Raw genomic sequence first — 17,757 nt, 5'->3', positions numbered from 1 at the left:
ATATTGCTGCTATTGATGGACATTTTTTTTTGTGGTGGTATTATTGGTTTACCTGTACAACTGCTTAAGAATTTTTTTTTTATATATTCAAGCAGGATTAGTAAAATACATGTAGAAATTATCTTTTGACTTGAAACTAGCTTATTCTTGTGTGCCTGAATTTAGGGACGGTGCTCCTAGGGTGAATCTTGACCTTACAAAATCAGTAGGAGTTCTGCTGCTCAGTTAGATAATAGCACTATTTCACCTTTGTTTTCCTCATTCTGCTGCTGACCTGCTATGTCTCTTCACCTACTGCTATCTTGTTAATTTTATTTTAGAATGAGAATCGTATTTTCCTTTCCAAAGATACCGTTTGTGTGGAATCACTTTGAGGCCCTTGATATAAAATCACGGCAGTTGCTGATGTAAAAATCTGAATACTGGGGCTGAGTTTTTCTAAATCCCGCAACATCAGACCAGCTGCTTTTTCTGTGACCTTTATCAAACGCCTTCTACATTTGATCTCCTACCACCCTGTCGCGTCAGGAGGCTCAGGTGGATTCCCACACTTAAGATGGCGTTAAGAACATCTTCCCTGAAGCCGTGACGGCGTTACCCTGATTCTTTTACCCGTCACGTGTCGCCTGCCTTGGAGCACCACGGCCCGGCCAGCCCCAGGCGCGGCCGCACCGACCCCGCTGGCCCACAGCTGGCAGCGGCTCTCCCCAGGCTGGGCCCGTCCGGCCCTTCCGTCTCTCCGCCCCGCGGCGAGGCGGGGCTGTCGGTGCCGGGCCCGGGTACGCCCCGGACCCTGCCTGGCCTGGCCTGCCCGGCGCGCCGGGGAGGAAGGGGGATGTGAGTACCGGGGCGGGAGGGGGGCTTTGGGGGCGGTGGGAGGGCCCGCCCGGCGCCTGGGGCCCTTCCGGCTTCGGGGGGCCGCGGGCCGTCCCTGCCCGGGATGCAGCGAGGGGCGGCAGCCCGGGGTTGCGGCAGCCTCGTTCGCCTCCCCAGGCCCACCGGCCCCTCTGCCCGTCCCCACCACCTGAAACGGGGGCCTAGAGCCGTAAGCAGGGCGCTGGGTGGCGGGGAGGCCCCGGCCAAACGCCCCCTTCTCTCAACCCCCGCGGTAGCGAGGCCGGGGGGGTGGCCAGGAATGGATCGGCGGCCGGGGATGGCACGTTCCCTTTCACAAAAGCTGTCTTTTATTGCGGGGTGGGACGAGGGGAGGATCCAGGGAGCCTTGGCTCTGTTCGTGGGTGGTGTGGGGGGATCGGCACTGCAGGCTGGTGAAAAACCGCCATTGTCTTAGTTTTTGTTTTCTTTTTAGCTTGATTTTAAAAGGGTATTTTTGAGCATATTTAGGCTGCAAATAAGGGGCTTTCTGTTTGTATTGTTCACCTGACAAAAGACCCTTCTGTCTTGCTCAGTAAGTTGCGAAGCCTTCTGCAAACTTCAGCTACATTTCGGGGGACCAAGAGAGGTCTCGGTAACTCGGTAACACAGGGTTTGGGGCAGAGAAGGGAGGCCGCAGCTGGTGGAATAGAGTGAATGCTAGTTCGTGAATAGTGCGAAGGAGGAATAGCTGAGCGTGAACACAGGATCACCTCTCGGGTTTGGCCTGCCTGTCGACCCGTATGTGCATGCAAGTGTCCTCCGAATACTCAGTGTGTGCGTTTGTAAATGCAGAGCACGGCATTGCTCGCCCGTTCTGGGAACGGGTTATGAAGGAGGGCTCAGAGCTGGCTGTGCTTTCTCTCCTTCTGTTTAGAGAATACAAGAATTTGGGGAGGGTGGATAAGGGAAACTGTTGGTTAAGGGTTACTGGCATGAGGTCTAGAGTTGAGACTTTGTCCTGTTGTTATAGGCTATGCAGATATAAAACCAAACCTCTTTACTTTTGCTGAGCTGGTCACAAAATAATCTGTTGCTCTTAGGAAAGGATCCTAGAAACCTTGTCAACTTTGTGTTGTTAGAAGCATCCTGCGCAGGAGCAGTGTGGTTTATTTTTTTCAATTGTGTTTTGATACAGACTCTAAAATGTGAGTCTAGTCATGTATTTTTTGAAGGGTATGTCGTCTGTAAAACCAGATGCACCTTCTAAGATAGAGGTGCTTCTTAATGAATTTGGAGGGATGAGGGGAGAGAAGCAAATGTTTCCAGTAATTAATGTCTGCAATGATCTTCATATGCATAATTCATTAACATACATTCAGTCTTAAGTTCTTTCTTTCCCCGGTACTGGTTGGTTCAAGAGTTTAACTGTACTGGTTGGAAGTGAGGGATGTTACTCTCCCATACCATATGCTGACGAACAACCAGGTGTTTCCTTCAGCAGCCATGGGAAATAGTATCTTCAGGAATCATGCCTAATGTAAAGTTGTTATTAACAGAGACTCTAATCTGTAATTTGGAAATTTAGTGAAAAACTTTTAACTTTGTAAATAGTTGCTAAAAATAATGACTAGTTTGTGTTTTGCTTTTCAAGGCCTCACAGAACTGAGTTGTATGAGGATGCTCCATCAGCATGCTGGCCTATCATATATTCTCCAGACTACAACATCACATTCATGGGACTTGAGAAACTGCATCCATTTGATGCAGGGAAATGGGGAAAAGTAATAAATTTCTTGAAAGGTAAAATAACAGAAGGTACTTCTTAGACCAACAACTGCACAAAAGCTACTAGAAATTAGGTAGTTAGGTAGGTAGATTTATGTTGCTAATTGCCAATATAATAGTGACTGTACATCATCATTGCTCATTGTGTAGATTTAAGCTATGCTCTTTAATCATATTTGGAGTACTTTAATATTCTTTTATATTTGCAGACTTAAATCTTAGCAAGTTAAATTGATTGTAGGATTTCTGAGGTGAGTTGGATGTCACATGTTAAACGTTGTTGAAGATCTTGCCTATGAAATATTTCAAAGATGAAATTGTAATGTTAGAGCAAGCCTTCTACACTAAGGCTGGCTTTTTAATACAAAGGTTCGTTTCACAGTCCTTGGAAAATGTATGTTCTAGCCTGCTCCACTAAATAAACCCACAGTTTTGGTTTTGGCTTGGTCATGGTGTCTGTACAGAGTGAGACTCGTGAAATGTGGTTGAAAATTCAAGCTGATTCAAGATTATTTCCTCTTCCCAGAGACATAAATAATACTAGTCGGAGTAACTAGTTTGGTTCATTTCAGCCTGGCCCAGAGCATTACAAGACTGTGAGTAAAAAGGAGTAAGGAGAAACATGAGCATAAGCAATGTCTTAGACCATCTTAAATTATTTCTGGTCTTTGGAATTTGGATGAAAACATGAAGTGAGCAGCATTTTGTTGCTTGGTCTTTACAACAAACGTTCATGTGGGGTATTTGAGAACTTTCTACCACTGAAGTGAGCACCAGAATCTTGACTTTCAGCCTAGCCCTAGTTAGTTGCAGAATGCTGGAGCTGTGTGGGCGTAGCTCAGCGTGACGTGTTTTGATACTCAACAGATTTTTAATGGTTCAAACACTTTCTTTCAGTTTTAGATTAATATATGAAAACCAGATTTCCTTTAAGTTTCCCCTTGATAGGTGCTGTTTGTAGTTCCAGTTTCTTCTTTCTTTTGAGGACCAAGCCTGGATCTAAAACAGAACACTGACTTCAGTTTTGTAGCAATGAGTGGGAAATCCTTCTTTTGTTAACTGCAAGCTTGCAGACAGTTTGGCTTGCAAGACCTGAATTGCAGTTTGGGAGTAATGTGCACCTAACTTCCTATACCCTTGTGCTTCCATTGCTTTACACCTGGTCTAACAAGAATGGGACATTCCTTGTGCCTTGTGAAACTATGGGTGTTAATGACCAGCTTGCTGCCGGGTGTAACTTAGTTATTCAACTTAGATTGCGGACAGTCTACTGGCAAATGGCACTTCTCAGGGTGAAAAATAAGTGCAACTTGTATAAATCCATTCTTTATCAACCTCACGATATTCTGATAATGTTTGGGAGGAGCTTTGAGTTGCCTGTGGTGACAGGCAGAACTTTTTATGATGGTACTCATTGCTTTTAAACAAATTGGAAGAAATACATTAAGGAAAAACAAATGTAAGAACCAAGGTTAGGATCAGGGCCTATAAAATCTTGGCATCTTTTCATCTAAAGTTTAAGCTCGCTCATCAAGTTGGTGGTTTTTTTGTTGTTTTTTTTTTTTAAAAGGCTCTTTCCCTTGCCAAGACAAAGGTTGTCTGAGAGCCAGGCCTCTTCCATTTATGTGGTCCTAATGACCCCTTCAACTGATGATCTTTTACATCTTTAGGCTGCCTTGTATTCATTTAACTGAGGTTAAATTCTAACACTCCATTTAGTAGCTGAGTCTTGGATCTTACCCCTAACAACCTTAAAAAATAAAGTCTTGGGTTCCACGACTGTTTTCTTGACTTAATTCTGTTCCTTCTCTAAAGTGTAAAGTCTTTTCCTTAGCTCTTTGCTGTGTTAGTGTCCACTCTTTACTCTGTCTTCCACAGAAAATTAGTTTTCCTGATCATTTTACTCTCCTCGCTTTGTAAAGCAGAAAGAAGCCACAGGATACTCCAGGGCTCTGTAGCAACTCCTAGCACAGCTGATCTACACTGTTCCCTATTGTCTTCTAGAAAATCACCGGTGAACATCTTTCTACATTCACCTTCTCCTTCCTCAAGAATGAAACTAACTGTTAGCAGTTTGGCTTTCTGTCTGACCCAATGAATGAATGAAATGATTCTCAAGCCTCAGTCAGGAGAAATGTAAGCTCGCCAAAACAAGTATTCTTGCAGGTGCTGTTCCTGTATTACACTTCAGAACAAAATGTCTCACATTCATGAGTTGTTTTTTTCCTCCTCCGAGCATAAAATTGGAGAAAAGGTACGGTCTTAGAAGACTGCAGTCTTAGAAGACTCAGAAGTCTGAGAAGATTGGCAGGGTGCCTGATACTTGTTGTTTGTAGTGATCATATGCAAAGCAACATTTGTTTTAGTCCACCCTAACTTGAACTTTCTGGCAAGTATATCCAGATGTATACGTTCAAACATATAATCTTTGATCACATTCTTAAATCTTGGAGTGATATTTTATAACTTGCTCTTATAAAACTAGGTTTTAAAATAAACTATATTTTGGTCTCTAAGGGGAGGAATTAATAGGTGGTCATTGGTATTTTTGAAATTTAGTGGAGTAGGGATGTGACAGAAATATCCTAATTAAGTGTAAGCATTCGCTTACATGAACATCCAAGCAATTATTTAGTTTAGAATTTTGGGTTTTTTTCTTTTAATTCTCTGATTTAGGGTATTAAGTACTAGTATCAAGTATGGAATTTCTTAAAGCATGTTAAAGAGTAGTGAATGTTTGATGGTATGAGCACCAAGACTTCCCCAGTGTACCAAGCCCTAGACTGTAAGAATTCTTTTCTGTCTGTCCATCCTTTGTCACTATATGTGTTTTCTTTGAGTTAAACAAGAATTTACCATGATTACACACTGAAAACTTTCTGTAAACAATATTTATAATACACACACTAACATAACAGCTTACACACATAGGGGGTATGTATTTGGAAAATCTGTAAACACTGAGTAAATAAAAGTTGTTTCAAAGATTTACATTACAGATGAAGTTATTACATCAAGGTCAAAGTAGCTTCTTTGCAGGGTGGAATATGGGAAGTTAAATGATGGTATACAATGCCAATTGTTATTTCTCTCCTGTTTCAGAAGAAAAGCTAATTGCAGATGACTTGATTGTACAGGCACGGGAAGCTACTGATGAAGATCTCTTGGTTGTTCACACAAGGCGCTACCTTAATAAATTAAAGGTGCTGTACTTAATGCCTTTTTCAAGCAAACTGTCTACAATTAGTGTCAAGGGCAACAGATATCCTACTAGATCTGTTATAGAGTAAAATTTTACAGATTATAGAACGGTATATCTTTTCTCAATTACAATGTTGAATTATACTGAAGGAAAAACATAGAAATAGTAGGCAATTCACACTAGAGGGGTGGAGTGGAAAGAGGGTCTACTATGTTGTATAGGTGACCTGAAATGATGTTTCAGTAAAGTTCAATGAATATAAGGAAGATTTTAATGTTTGAGATACAAATTATATTCTCTCTAGTACCAGGGTTTGAGTCTTCAAAAGTTTAAGTTTTGATTTACTCTAGTAAAATATTGTTCTGAAATTGAAAATACATTGGAGGACACTAAAATAGAGTACGTTATTGGATGTTTTTTAATGCAAGGATTGCTTTATGAGCGCAGGTGACATTGCTTTTATTTTGCAACTCTACTAGAAGGGCAGAGAAGGGATTTGTGTTAGAATAAGTCTTCCATTTCATAATTCAAAAGAAGTTATTTTGAGTCATCTTTGCCCTTCCACAGTGGAAGAGTCCTTGTATTGCTATTTCTGGAATGTTTTATTTTCCTTTGTAAGGGATCTGTTATTTGTGTGAACTTTTTTCACTCTTACTCCTTTTTTCTGAGTTCTCTTACACATCTTCATTCTGTGCTATAAAGTTACATGCAATTTCTTACATCTTTAGATTTGATCTTATTGCAGCTATTCTAGATATTGAACTTCTAATTCCATAGAACCACCCACCTCTTTTTACTGAATCACTTCTTTGAAGCAGGGTTTAATGTGCATATCTCAGTTTGGAATACCATAATAATATTTTTAGTACCTACAGGATGGCTTCACAGGGAATTATCTGTAACTTGTGTCTTGGTGTTCAAAACCAGTAATGTCATGTTAATTCAGATCTAATTAACTCTGTATCTCTCATTCCCCTTTTCTTGAGAGAATATTTCCTGCAAGTGTAGAAACTGGAAGATGTTGTATCGGTCATGCCAGCAAATCCTGCCAAGCAGTGAAGATAGAAGTGCTTAGTTGCAAATGAAAAATAATGTGGCTGGACTTGAAAAGGCCCTGGGTATCCACTGTATTGCCTTATCCAAAGTCTGTTGTGCTGTGTTTTTGTGGTGTGGTTTTTTTTTTTTTTTTTAATCCGGACAATTTAAATCCAGATCTACCGATAAATGGCACAGATATTAAATCAGCTCTGAAGACTACAAAGGTGCTTGCATTTCTGGGAATGCCTAGGTCTCTTAAAATAATGGATCACTTGAATATTGTTAATTTACAATTCAGGCATGAATTTTGTAGGAAATTCCATACACTTTCAAGAAGAGTTGGTGGTTGGTATCTTAGCAGCAGCTGAAGAAGCTGGCTGGAGTTTGGTTGAAAAGAAACAAAATGTTATGCACAAAGTAGATCGGAAGTACTGGAAAGCAGTTCTGTTTTGGAAGGAAGTGTCTCCCTGTTTCCCTGCTTTAGGTCCTTACAACAAAATTTGGCCTTTAGAATTGAGGTGAGTGCCCTGTTATTCCTTTGAAGAATTTAGGTCTCTAAGGTAATGACTGGACTTTGGATAATTTGCTTGCAGTACTTTTCCACGTACTGTCTTTTTCTAGTGTTAGGTAAAATAATGAATTACCTGCATATCAGCATTCTGAAATTTTGGAAGGAGATGGGCAATGAGGGTAGAGCTAGTTTCAGGCTGTGTAAGTCTTTCACTTGAACCATTTTTATCTAGGAGAGGTTCTATGATAACGTGAGTGAATACTGAAATGCAAATGATGAGGATAATGCTTCTTGCATTAGTGGAATGCAAGATTTGCTTTTCTGAAAGTGATCTGAAACAGGTGGTCTATCAATTGAACTTATAAATTTTAATCTGTTTTATATATTTGCAAATGATGTAGGTTTAAAAAGAAAAAGTTAATTATTTTATTAGAAATGTAAATTTTTATGCCTAGTGAAAAGTGGATTGATTTGATTATAGGGAGTGTTTTCAGGCGCTCAGGTGCTTCTGTTCTTTGACTCTTGCCCCGCCATGTGAGTGCATCTGACAAGAGACCAGAGGTACCCGTCTCCTTGTTGCATGGTGGTATTGGCATTGTGCCAGGGGAATGAGGTAGGGCTCTCGAGTGAAAGCAGCAGAAACAGGCTCATAAAATAATTGGTTCAGCCTGTGATAGTTCTGGCTGTTTGCAATGAACAGCACAGAGTACATCCTGGGCTGTGTGCATTGTGTTAGTGATCATTCAGCTTGGCAGCTGAAAATGTCTGGGATTGGTCTGTATAAAACTGGCACCTTCAGAAGTGCTTAAAATTCCCTGGTCTCTCTTTGCTTTGGCTGGTTGGTGTTCCTGGCAGTAGCATCTGGTTATCACTGGTTTCTCCCAGTGCAGTATCTTATTCCTAATGATAAGTGTGTTTATGCCTTGACCTAGAAACTTCTGTGAAAATTACAAGCTTTACTCTCCTTTATGATTTTTGTCTTATGTTAATTCAAGCTAAAAACATACTTTCTGTATCTAGACCCAAATAGCTTTGTCCCAGGCAAGCTTCCAAATATAAAATCATGTTAGTTGCTTGGTGTTGGATTTTTAAGTCTGTGAATTTTCCCCTGAAGCTGGGACTAGCTCCAGGAACATATCAAAGATTTAAACACACCTCAATTTTAGATATTAAAGAACAAAATAGCTTTTTTTTTTCAAATTTGACGTGTTGTTGGCTATTTTAAAATGCTGAAATGTGATGAATCTATAACTTAAAAGGAGGTACAGCAGAAGTTGGTTTTGATCATTGCTGTCCTGTTTGTATTAATCTAGGATGTATCAGCATAAAAGCAACTACTTTAGCTTTATCTTCCTAATACTAGTTTTTCAGTTCAACTTTTAGTCCTTGAACACTAATAATTTGAAATAATTTGTAAAGTCATTTAACCTTACTAAGAAGAGTTTTTATAGTTAAGGAATTAAAGTTAATAGTAATAATATTTTAAAAGTAAAGTCCTGCAAGAATATAGTCATTAAATGTATATGGTATTATAGAGTTTGGGCTTAAGCATGAAAATTTAAGACCTCTTTAAGTTGTTTTTGTTGGGGTTTTTTTTGTTTGTGGCATTTTGGTTTTGGGGTTGCTTTAGATGTAACATTCTGGTATAGTGTTACACTTAGCCACGTTTAATGATATTGCCTAGGAGTAAATTTGGTAGGAGGCAAGGAAAATGTACATGGTTAAGGGTTAACCTGACTTGACTCCTTTTAAGAGAACAGGGAGTGAAATTTTTTAAAAATTAAAACTTTCATACATTGAATTATTTATCCAAAACACAGGAAGGTAAATAATTTTTAAATGATACTAGCAATAGAAATAAAGGAAGAGCTAAATGGAGTTGGTAACTAAAAAAAATAAGTGAAGGCACGTTGTTGAATAGTGTTTATACATGATTCTTACTCTTCCCTGAATCCAGACCAAGTTTTACTTTCTGTTAAGTTGCATAATTACATATCTACAAGACTTTACTAGAGAATCAGTAATTTGGTGATGGCTGAGTGAGAGCAAGTATCTACCAAAAGAAACTGATATATGCAATTTGAATGCAAAAAATAGTGATTAAAAAACAAACAAAAAAACCCAAACAACAAAACCCAAAAACTCCACAAACCACCCCCCACCCCCCTTCAAAATTTGAAGGGTTTGTCCTCTATCAAAGGAAAAGATTAGGAAGGCAAAGGCCCAGCTGGAACTTAAACTGGCCGCCACCGTTAAAGATAACAGAAAATGTTTTTAGAAATACATCAGTGACAACAGGAGGGCCAGGGAGAATCTCCCTCCTTTGTTGGATGCAGAAGGTAACCTTGCCAGGAAAGATGAGGAGAAGGCTGAGGTACTTAATGCTTTCTTTGCCTCAGTCTTTAATAGTCAGACTGGTCATCCTCGGGGTTGTTGGGCCCCTGTGCTGGGAAATGGAGCTGGTATGCAGAATGAAGTCCCGGTTGTTGAAGAGATGGCAGTCACCGACCTGCTCCTTCACCTGGATGTGCACAAGTCCATGGGGCTGGATGGGATCTATCCAAGGATACTGAGGGAGCTGGCAGAGGAGCTCGCCAAGTCACTCTCCATCATTTATCAGCAGTCCTCGTCAACCGGGGAGGTCCCATATGACTGCAAACTAGTGAATGTGACGCCCCTCTACAAGAAGTGTCAGAAGGAGAATCTGGGGAACTACAGGCCTGTCAGCCTGACCTTGGTGCCGGGAAAGGTCATGGAGCAGATCATCTTGAATGCCATTATGCAGCACATGCTGGACAACCAGGGGATCAAGCTCAGCCAGCATGGTTTTATGAAAGGGAGGTCGTGCCTCACTAACCTGGTCTCCTATGATAAGATGACCCGCTTAGTGGATGAGGGGAAGGCTGTGGACGTTGTCTACTTGGACTATAGTAAGGCCTTTGACACTGTCCCCCGCAGCATTCTCCTGGAGAAGCTGGTTGCTCACGGCTTGGACAAGTGCATTCTGCGCTGGGTTAAAAACTGGCTGGACGGCCAAGCCCAGAGAGTGGTTGTGAATGGAGTCAAATCCAGTTGGTGGCCAGTCATGAGTGGTGTTCCTCAGAGCTCAGTGTTGGGGCTGGTCCTGTTCAATATCTTAACTGATGATCTGGATGAGGGGATTGAGTGCACCCTCAGTAAGTTTGCAGATGACATCAAGCTGGGTGGAAGTGTCGCTCTGCTGGAGGGCAGGAAGGCTCAACCTACAGAGGGACCTGGACAGGCTGGATCGATGGGCCGGAGCCAATGGTATGAGATTCAACAAGGCTAAGTGCCGGGTCCTGCACTTGAGTCACAACAATCCCATGCAATGCTACAGGCTCAGGGAGGAGTGGCTGGAGAGCTGCCTGGAGGAAAAGGACCCTGGGGGTGTTGGTTGACAGACAGCTGAACATGAGCCAGCAGTGTGCTCAGGTGGCCAAGAAGGCCAACAGCATCCTGGCTTGTATCAGGAATAGCGTGGTGAGCAGGAGCAGGGAGGTGATAGTGCCCCTGTACTCGGCACTGGTGAGGCTGCGCCTCAAGTACTGTGTTCAGTTTTGGGCCCCTCACTACAAGAAGGACATTGAGGTGCTGAGGTGTGTCCAGAGAAGGGCAACAAAGTTGGTGAAGGATCTAGAGAACAAGTCTTATGAGGAGCAGCTGAGGGAACTGGGGTTGTTTAGTCTGGAGAAGAGGAGGCTGAGGGGGGACCTTATGGCCCTCTACAACTACCTGAAAGGAGGTTGTAGCGAGGCGGGCGTCGGTCTCTTCCCCCTAGTAAAAAGTGATAGGATAAGAGGAAATGGCCTCAAGCTGCGCTAGGGGAAGTTTAGGTTGGATATTAGGAAAAATGTCTTCACCGAAGGGGTTGTCAAACATTGGAACAGGCTGCGCAGGGAGGTGGTTGAGTCTCCATCCCTGGAGGTATTTAAAAGAAGGGTAGATGTGGTGCTTGAGGATATGGTTTAGTGGTGGACTTGGCAGTGATAGGTTAGCGATTGGACTCGATGATCTTAAGGGACTATTCCAACCTTAATGATTCTATGGTTCTATGAAACTAATATGTGTGGAGACTTGGGTTATGGAAGCCAACCGACAGCCTAGAAAATGTAATCAATGTAGTCTTCATCCATTCAAAATATTTTTTTGATTTTGCAACATGGAAAGTTATACAATTGTTTAAAACCAGTTCCTTTTTTGAGTATTTGATTGATTGATTTTTGAGTGTTTGCATACCTGTTCTGAGAATTTATTGCAGGAAATTTTGCAAAACAAAATTACAACATTGAAGAAAAAAAGCACAAAACTGTCCACAGTTTGAGGCAATGTATTTATTATTGTAGTGGTGGTTTTTGAGAAGCATTTTCATTAGTCTGTAGCTGCATTCTTGAACCGCAAGACTTTCCTCACAGTCAAATGACATTTCCCCTGTATGTTAGGAATTACATAACCGCAGTGAACGACTGAGTCTGAAGCAGTGGATATCTTTGGGCTTGGCACTGTTCTGTGAATGTCCTCAGCTGCAAATAGGAAGCTTTGCTTACTCTTTACTTGTACTATGTCTGGATTACTTGCATTCACTTAAAAACTTGCAGCAGCGTCTGTGTTGATTTGCATCTTTATTGCTCCCATTTTTTCCTGTTGAGATGAAAATTTTTTTTAAACTGTGTGAAAACTTTCTGAATTTTTGATCATCATTCCCACCTGAGATAAAAACTTATTTTATCCAAATGTGACCTCTTCAATTCCGTTTTAGAACAAGATTGAATCTAGTTTTTTATATTATGCTTGTTTAACAGCTAAAATAGCTTGCAGAAGGACTTTATCAAGATTGACTGCATTACAAAAACAATTAAAGCACTTTAATGATGGAGAGCGGATAGTATGGTAACAAAATAATGTCTTACAAGACTAAAAGTAGTATGAGCTTAAAATGAGCTGTTGACAAAATACAGTTAGTACTTAAGAACTTTATGAGTAATGCCACCCCTCCACCCCATGCTATAGTACTTCGTAGGCGAAACATTGATCACTGGGAAGCCAAAGTAACTTAAGTTTTATTTGAGTATCAGAGGACCCTGAAGTTGGCATAGGATTATCTTTGATTGAAATTGACCACTTGTACATCCTATCATTTGTAAACAGACAGCTAACAGTACTGAATCTAATTAAACTTTGTAATGCTGAAGAAAATAGGATCTATTCAGAATCTTTGTACACGGTGTCAAATTCGTAATTCTTGGTACCTGAATGTTTCAGCATTGGATGAAGGGGTATATTATTGCTTGTGACTTACACTTTGAAATGTATTTAGAAGTCGTATCACTGGTAGCAATGTTAGTAGAATTTCTTCTATATATGTTTGCAAAAAACGTATGTGTGTTTGCAAAAAAAGCATTTACATATTGCAAATATATTGTGTTCTAACCTTCAAGTCAATATTCTTGATGATACGACTTTTTAACAAAATGTTTCCTTGAAACATTTTCCAGAAGTGTTTAATATGCTAAATATATTTTAATCAGTTATCCACGCTGAAATTTGCACTCTGTGTTCACTTAAGTATTTGAACTTCTTAGTTGAGTTGTCTGTTTTTCCTTTCTGCTTGATATATTCTTTTGACTTGACATGGGAAAAGATATTTTAGGTTTGAACAACGTATCAAGCATAGCTTGCTGTTAATACTGCTGAGGGACATTTTACAATTCTTCCTCCCAATCCCAGGGATATTAAATTTTCTGAAATACTAGCTTGCTGAAAAACAGCTGATTTATTACAATTTGATATTAAAATCTGAAAAACCTAGGGATGGTGATTGAAAGTGATGATTCTCATAGTTAACAACTTAAGGACAAGCCTATTTGGAGGTTACTAATGAGGACTGTGTGGTCACCTCCATCTAAAAATATTAAAATTGTGCTAAGGACCTGTGAGCTCCTTTTCAGTAAATAGCAACTGATGAGAGATCTAAATGTCATCATTAAGACAGGCTACATTAATTGGAACCTTTTCCCCCCCCTTCTAGTGGTCATTTGTTGTGGCTACAATCACAGAAATTCCACCAGTTGCCTTTCTTCCTAACTTTGTTGTTCAGAGAAAAGTTTTGAAACCTCTACGAACCCAGACAGGAGGAACAATAATGGTAAGGTGCTCTTGATTCACTTTTATCATATTTAAACTTGTTGATCATAACACTATAAACCTGTCATCTGTGATTTTTGTATAACTTAAAGGCTTGGGCCCTGGAGGCCTGTAGAGGGAAGTGATTTAGTGTACAGTCCTAAACATGAGCTAAGTTTGCTGCTTGTTAGCAGTTACTGAGGTGAAGGACCTACCTGATTTTATGGTCTGTAATTTGCAGAAGCAGAAAAGGCTTACCAGGGCAGCCTGGGCAAGCAACAATAGATCTGGCAGGACTTAATGGCAAATGCAGAAACTGAATTAGTTTTGAACAGTGTTCAAATACAGGCAAATTCTAGGAAGGGAGGTTTCAAACTGATAATACAGAAGCTATTTTTAAAGCACATATTTACAGGCCTTGGTACTGTATGGGAGGAGACGCATTGTTTGGTTGCTTTTGAGACTAGGTAAGTGTTTAAATTTAAAAATCATATCACCTTGCTCATTTTAATGACTACTGTTAGTTTGTCTACTTTTTCTATTATAAATACTACATAAACAGCTCAACTGAGGTCACTCAAGTGAGATGTAGCCTGTTTCACCTTAACAGAATTGTTCTCTAATTAGCTAAATGACTGCTCTGGTCAGAAGAGCTGTGTAAGTGTCACGAGACGTTTAATTTTGCCTGAGAATTGCCATTAGAGATGTTGAGGAAGTAGGAGGAAAGAAAGCAGTTAATAGCTGGAGCCAAGAATGAGTTATTTAAACCAGATATTGAGGAAAAGTTGCCTTCATAATTGTGAACTGGAAACTAATGGAACCTTTTCTGCCCTTTTTATTCTTCTTCGTCATATTAGAGCTAGGGTTCAGGAACTATACAGCATGGTGCTGGGAGAAGATGGTAATAGTCCTGTTCTCTCTTTGCCGGCACTGAACTCTTAACAGTTACATAAATGGAAGACAAATAGTCCTGTCTGAAATCATTAATATTATGGTACAAATAAACCTTTGCTGCCTTTTAGGTGCTCTTCCTGGAGGTAGCTGTTACGGTGGGTGCATGTGGAAAGGATAGTAGCCCATATTGCTTTTTCCATATCTATTTGAAGCCAGTTATTGAAGAACACTACTGTGTGGGTTGGCAAACCTTTCAAAGTATGTCTATGTTAGATATGAGTATACAACTACTAGATACTAGTAGTGATTGAGACTGGGAAGCCTTAAATGAATGATGAAGTAATAGCATTCTTTTCAGAAATAGGCTAACAGGTAGCTTCCCATTTCTGTCAAGAGAAATGTAGGTACTTAGTAATCTGCACTGGAATCAAAGTTTCTCTCTTTTTTTAATGCTAGCCGTGAATGTATCAGGAAGTCATTAAAGACATAAATAATACAAAGAGCTCTTGTATGACTAGTGCATAAAAGGCAGTGCAGTGCGGTTTTCAGAAACAATGAAAAAGGTTGAATCTGTTTGTGAGTCTGACCTGTGAGAATGATGTGAGTGAGCCCAGATGTTTGGTGAAGCAGTTCTCCAAGTTTTTTCTTAATTTCATGGGGCTGATGTGAGATTAACTATTGCTTCTATCATTTGTATGTATAAGTGGATCTGGGCACTATTAAGTTTCAGCCCTCTTGGGTTTTTACTATGTGTAATGAAAGTAGAGAGCCAGTTTTTTTCAGATTTTAAGGCAAGATGAACTATCCTGCTTTTCTGTTGTATTTACGTTTTTAATGATACAACTATTCAACACCTGATTCCTTAACAGGAAGAAAAAAAGGCAGTTTCTTTCAGTATTTTAGTACTCTCTTACATCTGTGTCCCATCCAACTGCTGAATTTGCAAGTGTGTATGTAAAAATAACTCTCTGCCAGTTGTTGTTTTTTGTTACCAAGAGGTAGTGGAGAAAGGAATAGAATGGACTGGGCAACTTGCGACTGGGTTTAAATATCTACTGTTAAGATTCAGAAACATCTTCTTACAGTATAACTTAATTGTTTTAAGCATGTCATCTTAACTCCCTTTGTAATACCCAAAACATTGCTCATAGATATTTAAAAATCTGGGGCGCTTCAAAAAGCTTGAGTGTATCATCATGTTTGAGCTGTGTTGCAAACTGGTGCATTTTATTATTTATTATGGGGATTGTAGTGTTTATGCGGCGTAGCTCTTCATGATACTGTGAAGTATTCAGAGTACTTGAGAAATATATTGACATACATATACATGTGTTCAGAAAAATTTTGTTTATGATTGGAGGAAAAGGTGAGAGTTGTAATCATAGCAGAGAAAAGGCAAAGGAAGATCTCCACTAAGTTTTTGAACTTTGGGATAGTAGAGGGAAAGATTAAAAGTCACCTCCTTGGTGCTGAAATTGTCAGTGTGAAGTGAGTTAACAGCTGCTTATTGCTCTGAGCTGTTAAATAAAAATAGCCAGTGGCTTCTTCCTAAACCATTAGGACAGTAGCGAGTCTTGTGACATTTATCATGTTTAAGTATCCTTCCAGGTTGCTGCGTCTGGTTTTAATTCAGGCTTGTGAGTGGATTTCTTGAAGTTGTATGTATCTTGCCCACCTTGGACTCTGTTTCTCCAACTACTGTTGTTCTCAGATCTTAAATACCATTTCCTAATTCTACTTTATTCTCTTGTGTTGCTCTTGTCTTCTTGGATGTACATGTTACTTAAAGTCAAAGAATAGTGATGTAAGGAAATATGTGAAAGTGTTTGTACGGTGTAGCAATGTCTGATGCTTTTGTTGAAGCCTAAAAGTCTGCATAAGCATGAGAAAAACAGATAAACCACCAAAAATGTTAAACTGACCTTTAAGAACAAGTTAAGTGTATGAGTTTGGAAAGAACATGCTAGTTTCTGGATGAGTCTTTAGACTTATTAGATTATAGTAATAGGCTAGATAACAAAAAGTGCTACCACCTTGAGTAGGTGTTAACTGGCAAAAACCAGAGATAATAGAAGTGTAACTAGAAGTGTAACACAGTGCATCTCCCTAATGCAAACCTGTGCAAACCACCTGGAACACTTTCTCTTGGTAATTTACCAGCAGGAGCTGGAGATAGCGTCAAACTGGGTTTGCTGATACCTCTGTAGCCATCTTGCTTTCAGTGTCCTGCTGGGAAGTTTGGGGGTAGTTTGCCTTTTTTTTTTTTTTTTTTAATTATTAAACCCTGATGTTATAGAGTGGGTAGTAGAGAGAAGGAATTCTGGTTTCATGTGATTCATATAGTTCAAGGTGCTTTAAAAATTTTTGGTTGTCACTCAAGACAAAGTAGCAGCTCCATTCTGTCTCCATTTAGTCCTTCAGCATCACCTCAGACTCCCGGTCAGTTCTCTCTTCTGTGCCTATTTCTGACTGCTGTCAGTAGTGGTTATTGAGATGGGGGTTTTTTGGTCTGCAGAGTCACGTCTGAATAGGAACGTGCAAAGTCTTCTCTTATTAGAGCCATACTGTCTTTCTGTGCAGTAGTTGTGAGGAATGAAGGAGATGGTAGAAGAGAAAAATAATTGGGAAGAGTCTAGAGTTTCCTAATAGTCTACCTTTGATATTTCTTGAGCATCTTGACAATATGCGTGTGTGAAATCTATTGCAACTTGGTTCTAACTAGCCAATGCTTTTATATAGTTTTGTGATGTTTTTCTTTATGCTTGTGTTTATCTTTAATTCATAAATGTGTGTTCACTAGTTATAAATGTGGTCAGGTAGAAGAGATAACAACTAGTTGTCTGTTATGTCTTTGTATCATGCCTCCTGAAAGACGGATGACATCACTGGTCACTTCTGGATTGATCTTGATGCGATATACTGCTGTTTTTACCTTTTTTATATTTCATTTTGGTGAAATAGGTATGTGCTTCAAAAGCAGTTTCAATTCATCAGACAATAACTGTTGTACAATACAAGTCAGAAGTACAATCTTCTGCTATTCCTGATGGTCCTGTTTGTCATGAAAATTCCTGTTGAGTTTCTGTACTTTTTAATGATTTTTTTTTTTCTTAAAAATATGGGAAGATTGTTTTTTTTGGTGAGGAACCCCTAGAAGTATGCTCAATCACAGATTATGTGCTTTCCCTGTGACTTAATGGGGTTTATAGTTCAGAAACTACAATCTTTTCTCAAGATCTAATTTGTGTAAGTGAGCACGATCATAACAGGATGATGTTTACCTTCCCAGTGGTTTTCTTAATACTAAATTAGAACTGTTCAAATATAAATACTGGTGACGAAGAATTCTCAGCTGTCCAAACGTCCTTTC

General features: G+C 39.7%; 1 protein-coding gene across 5 annotated transcripts in view; it reads left to right on the top strand.

Annotated features, from left to right (window-relative positions):
• The first annotated feature begins 634 nt into the window (after positions 1-634).
• The window catches only part of HDAC11 (histone deacetylase 11), a 32,022-nt gene continuing 14,899 nt past the window's right edge, over positions 635-17,757 (top strand). Inside the window, exons 1-4 of one of the 5 annotated variants that reach the window (XM_064454304.1) lie at positions 635-837; positions 2,468-2,616; positions 5,704-5,804; positions 13,399-13,515. In XM_064454304.1, coding sequence (XP_064310374.1) covers positions 836-837; positions 2,468-2,616; positions 5,704-5,804; positions 13,399-13,515 — 369 coding nt within the window. In that variant the 5' untranslated portion in view covers positions 635-835. Of the gene's footprint in view, positions 838-901; positions 1,046-1,241; positions 1,409-2,467; positions 2,617-5,703; positions 5,805-13,398; positions 13,516-17,757 lie in introns of those variants that run through there. The other 4 variants (XM_064454308.1, XM_064454305.1, XM_064454306.1 and 1 more) reach the window with 4 other exon arrangements.

The sequence above is a fragment of the Phalacrocorax carbo genome, chromosome 6 (genome assembly GCF_963921805.1).
Source record: "Phalacrocorax carbo chromosome 6, bPhaCar2.1, whole genome shotgun sequence".
Taxonomy (NCBI): domain Eukaryota; kingdom Metazoa; phylum Chordata; class Aves; order Suliformes; family Phalacrocoracidae; genus Phalacrocorax; species Phalacrocorax carbo.
Note: the sequence above shows the minus strand (reverse complement) of the source record. Positions and strands in the feature narration are given on the sequence as shown.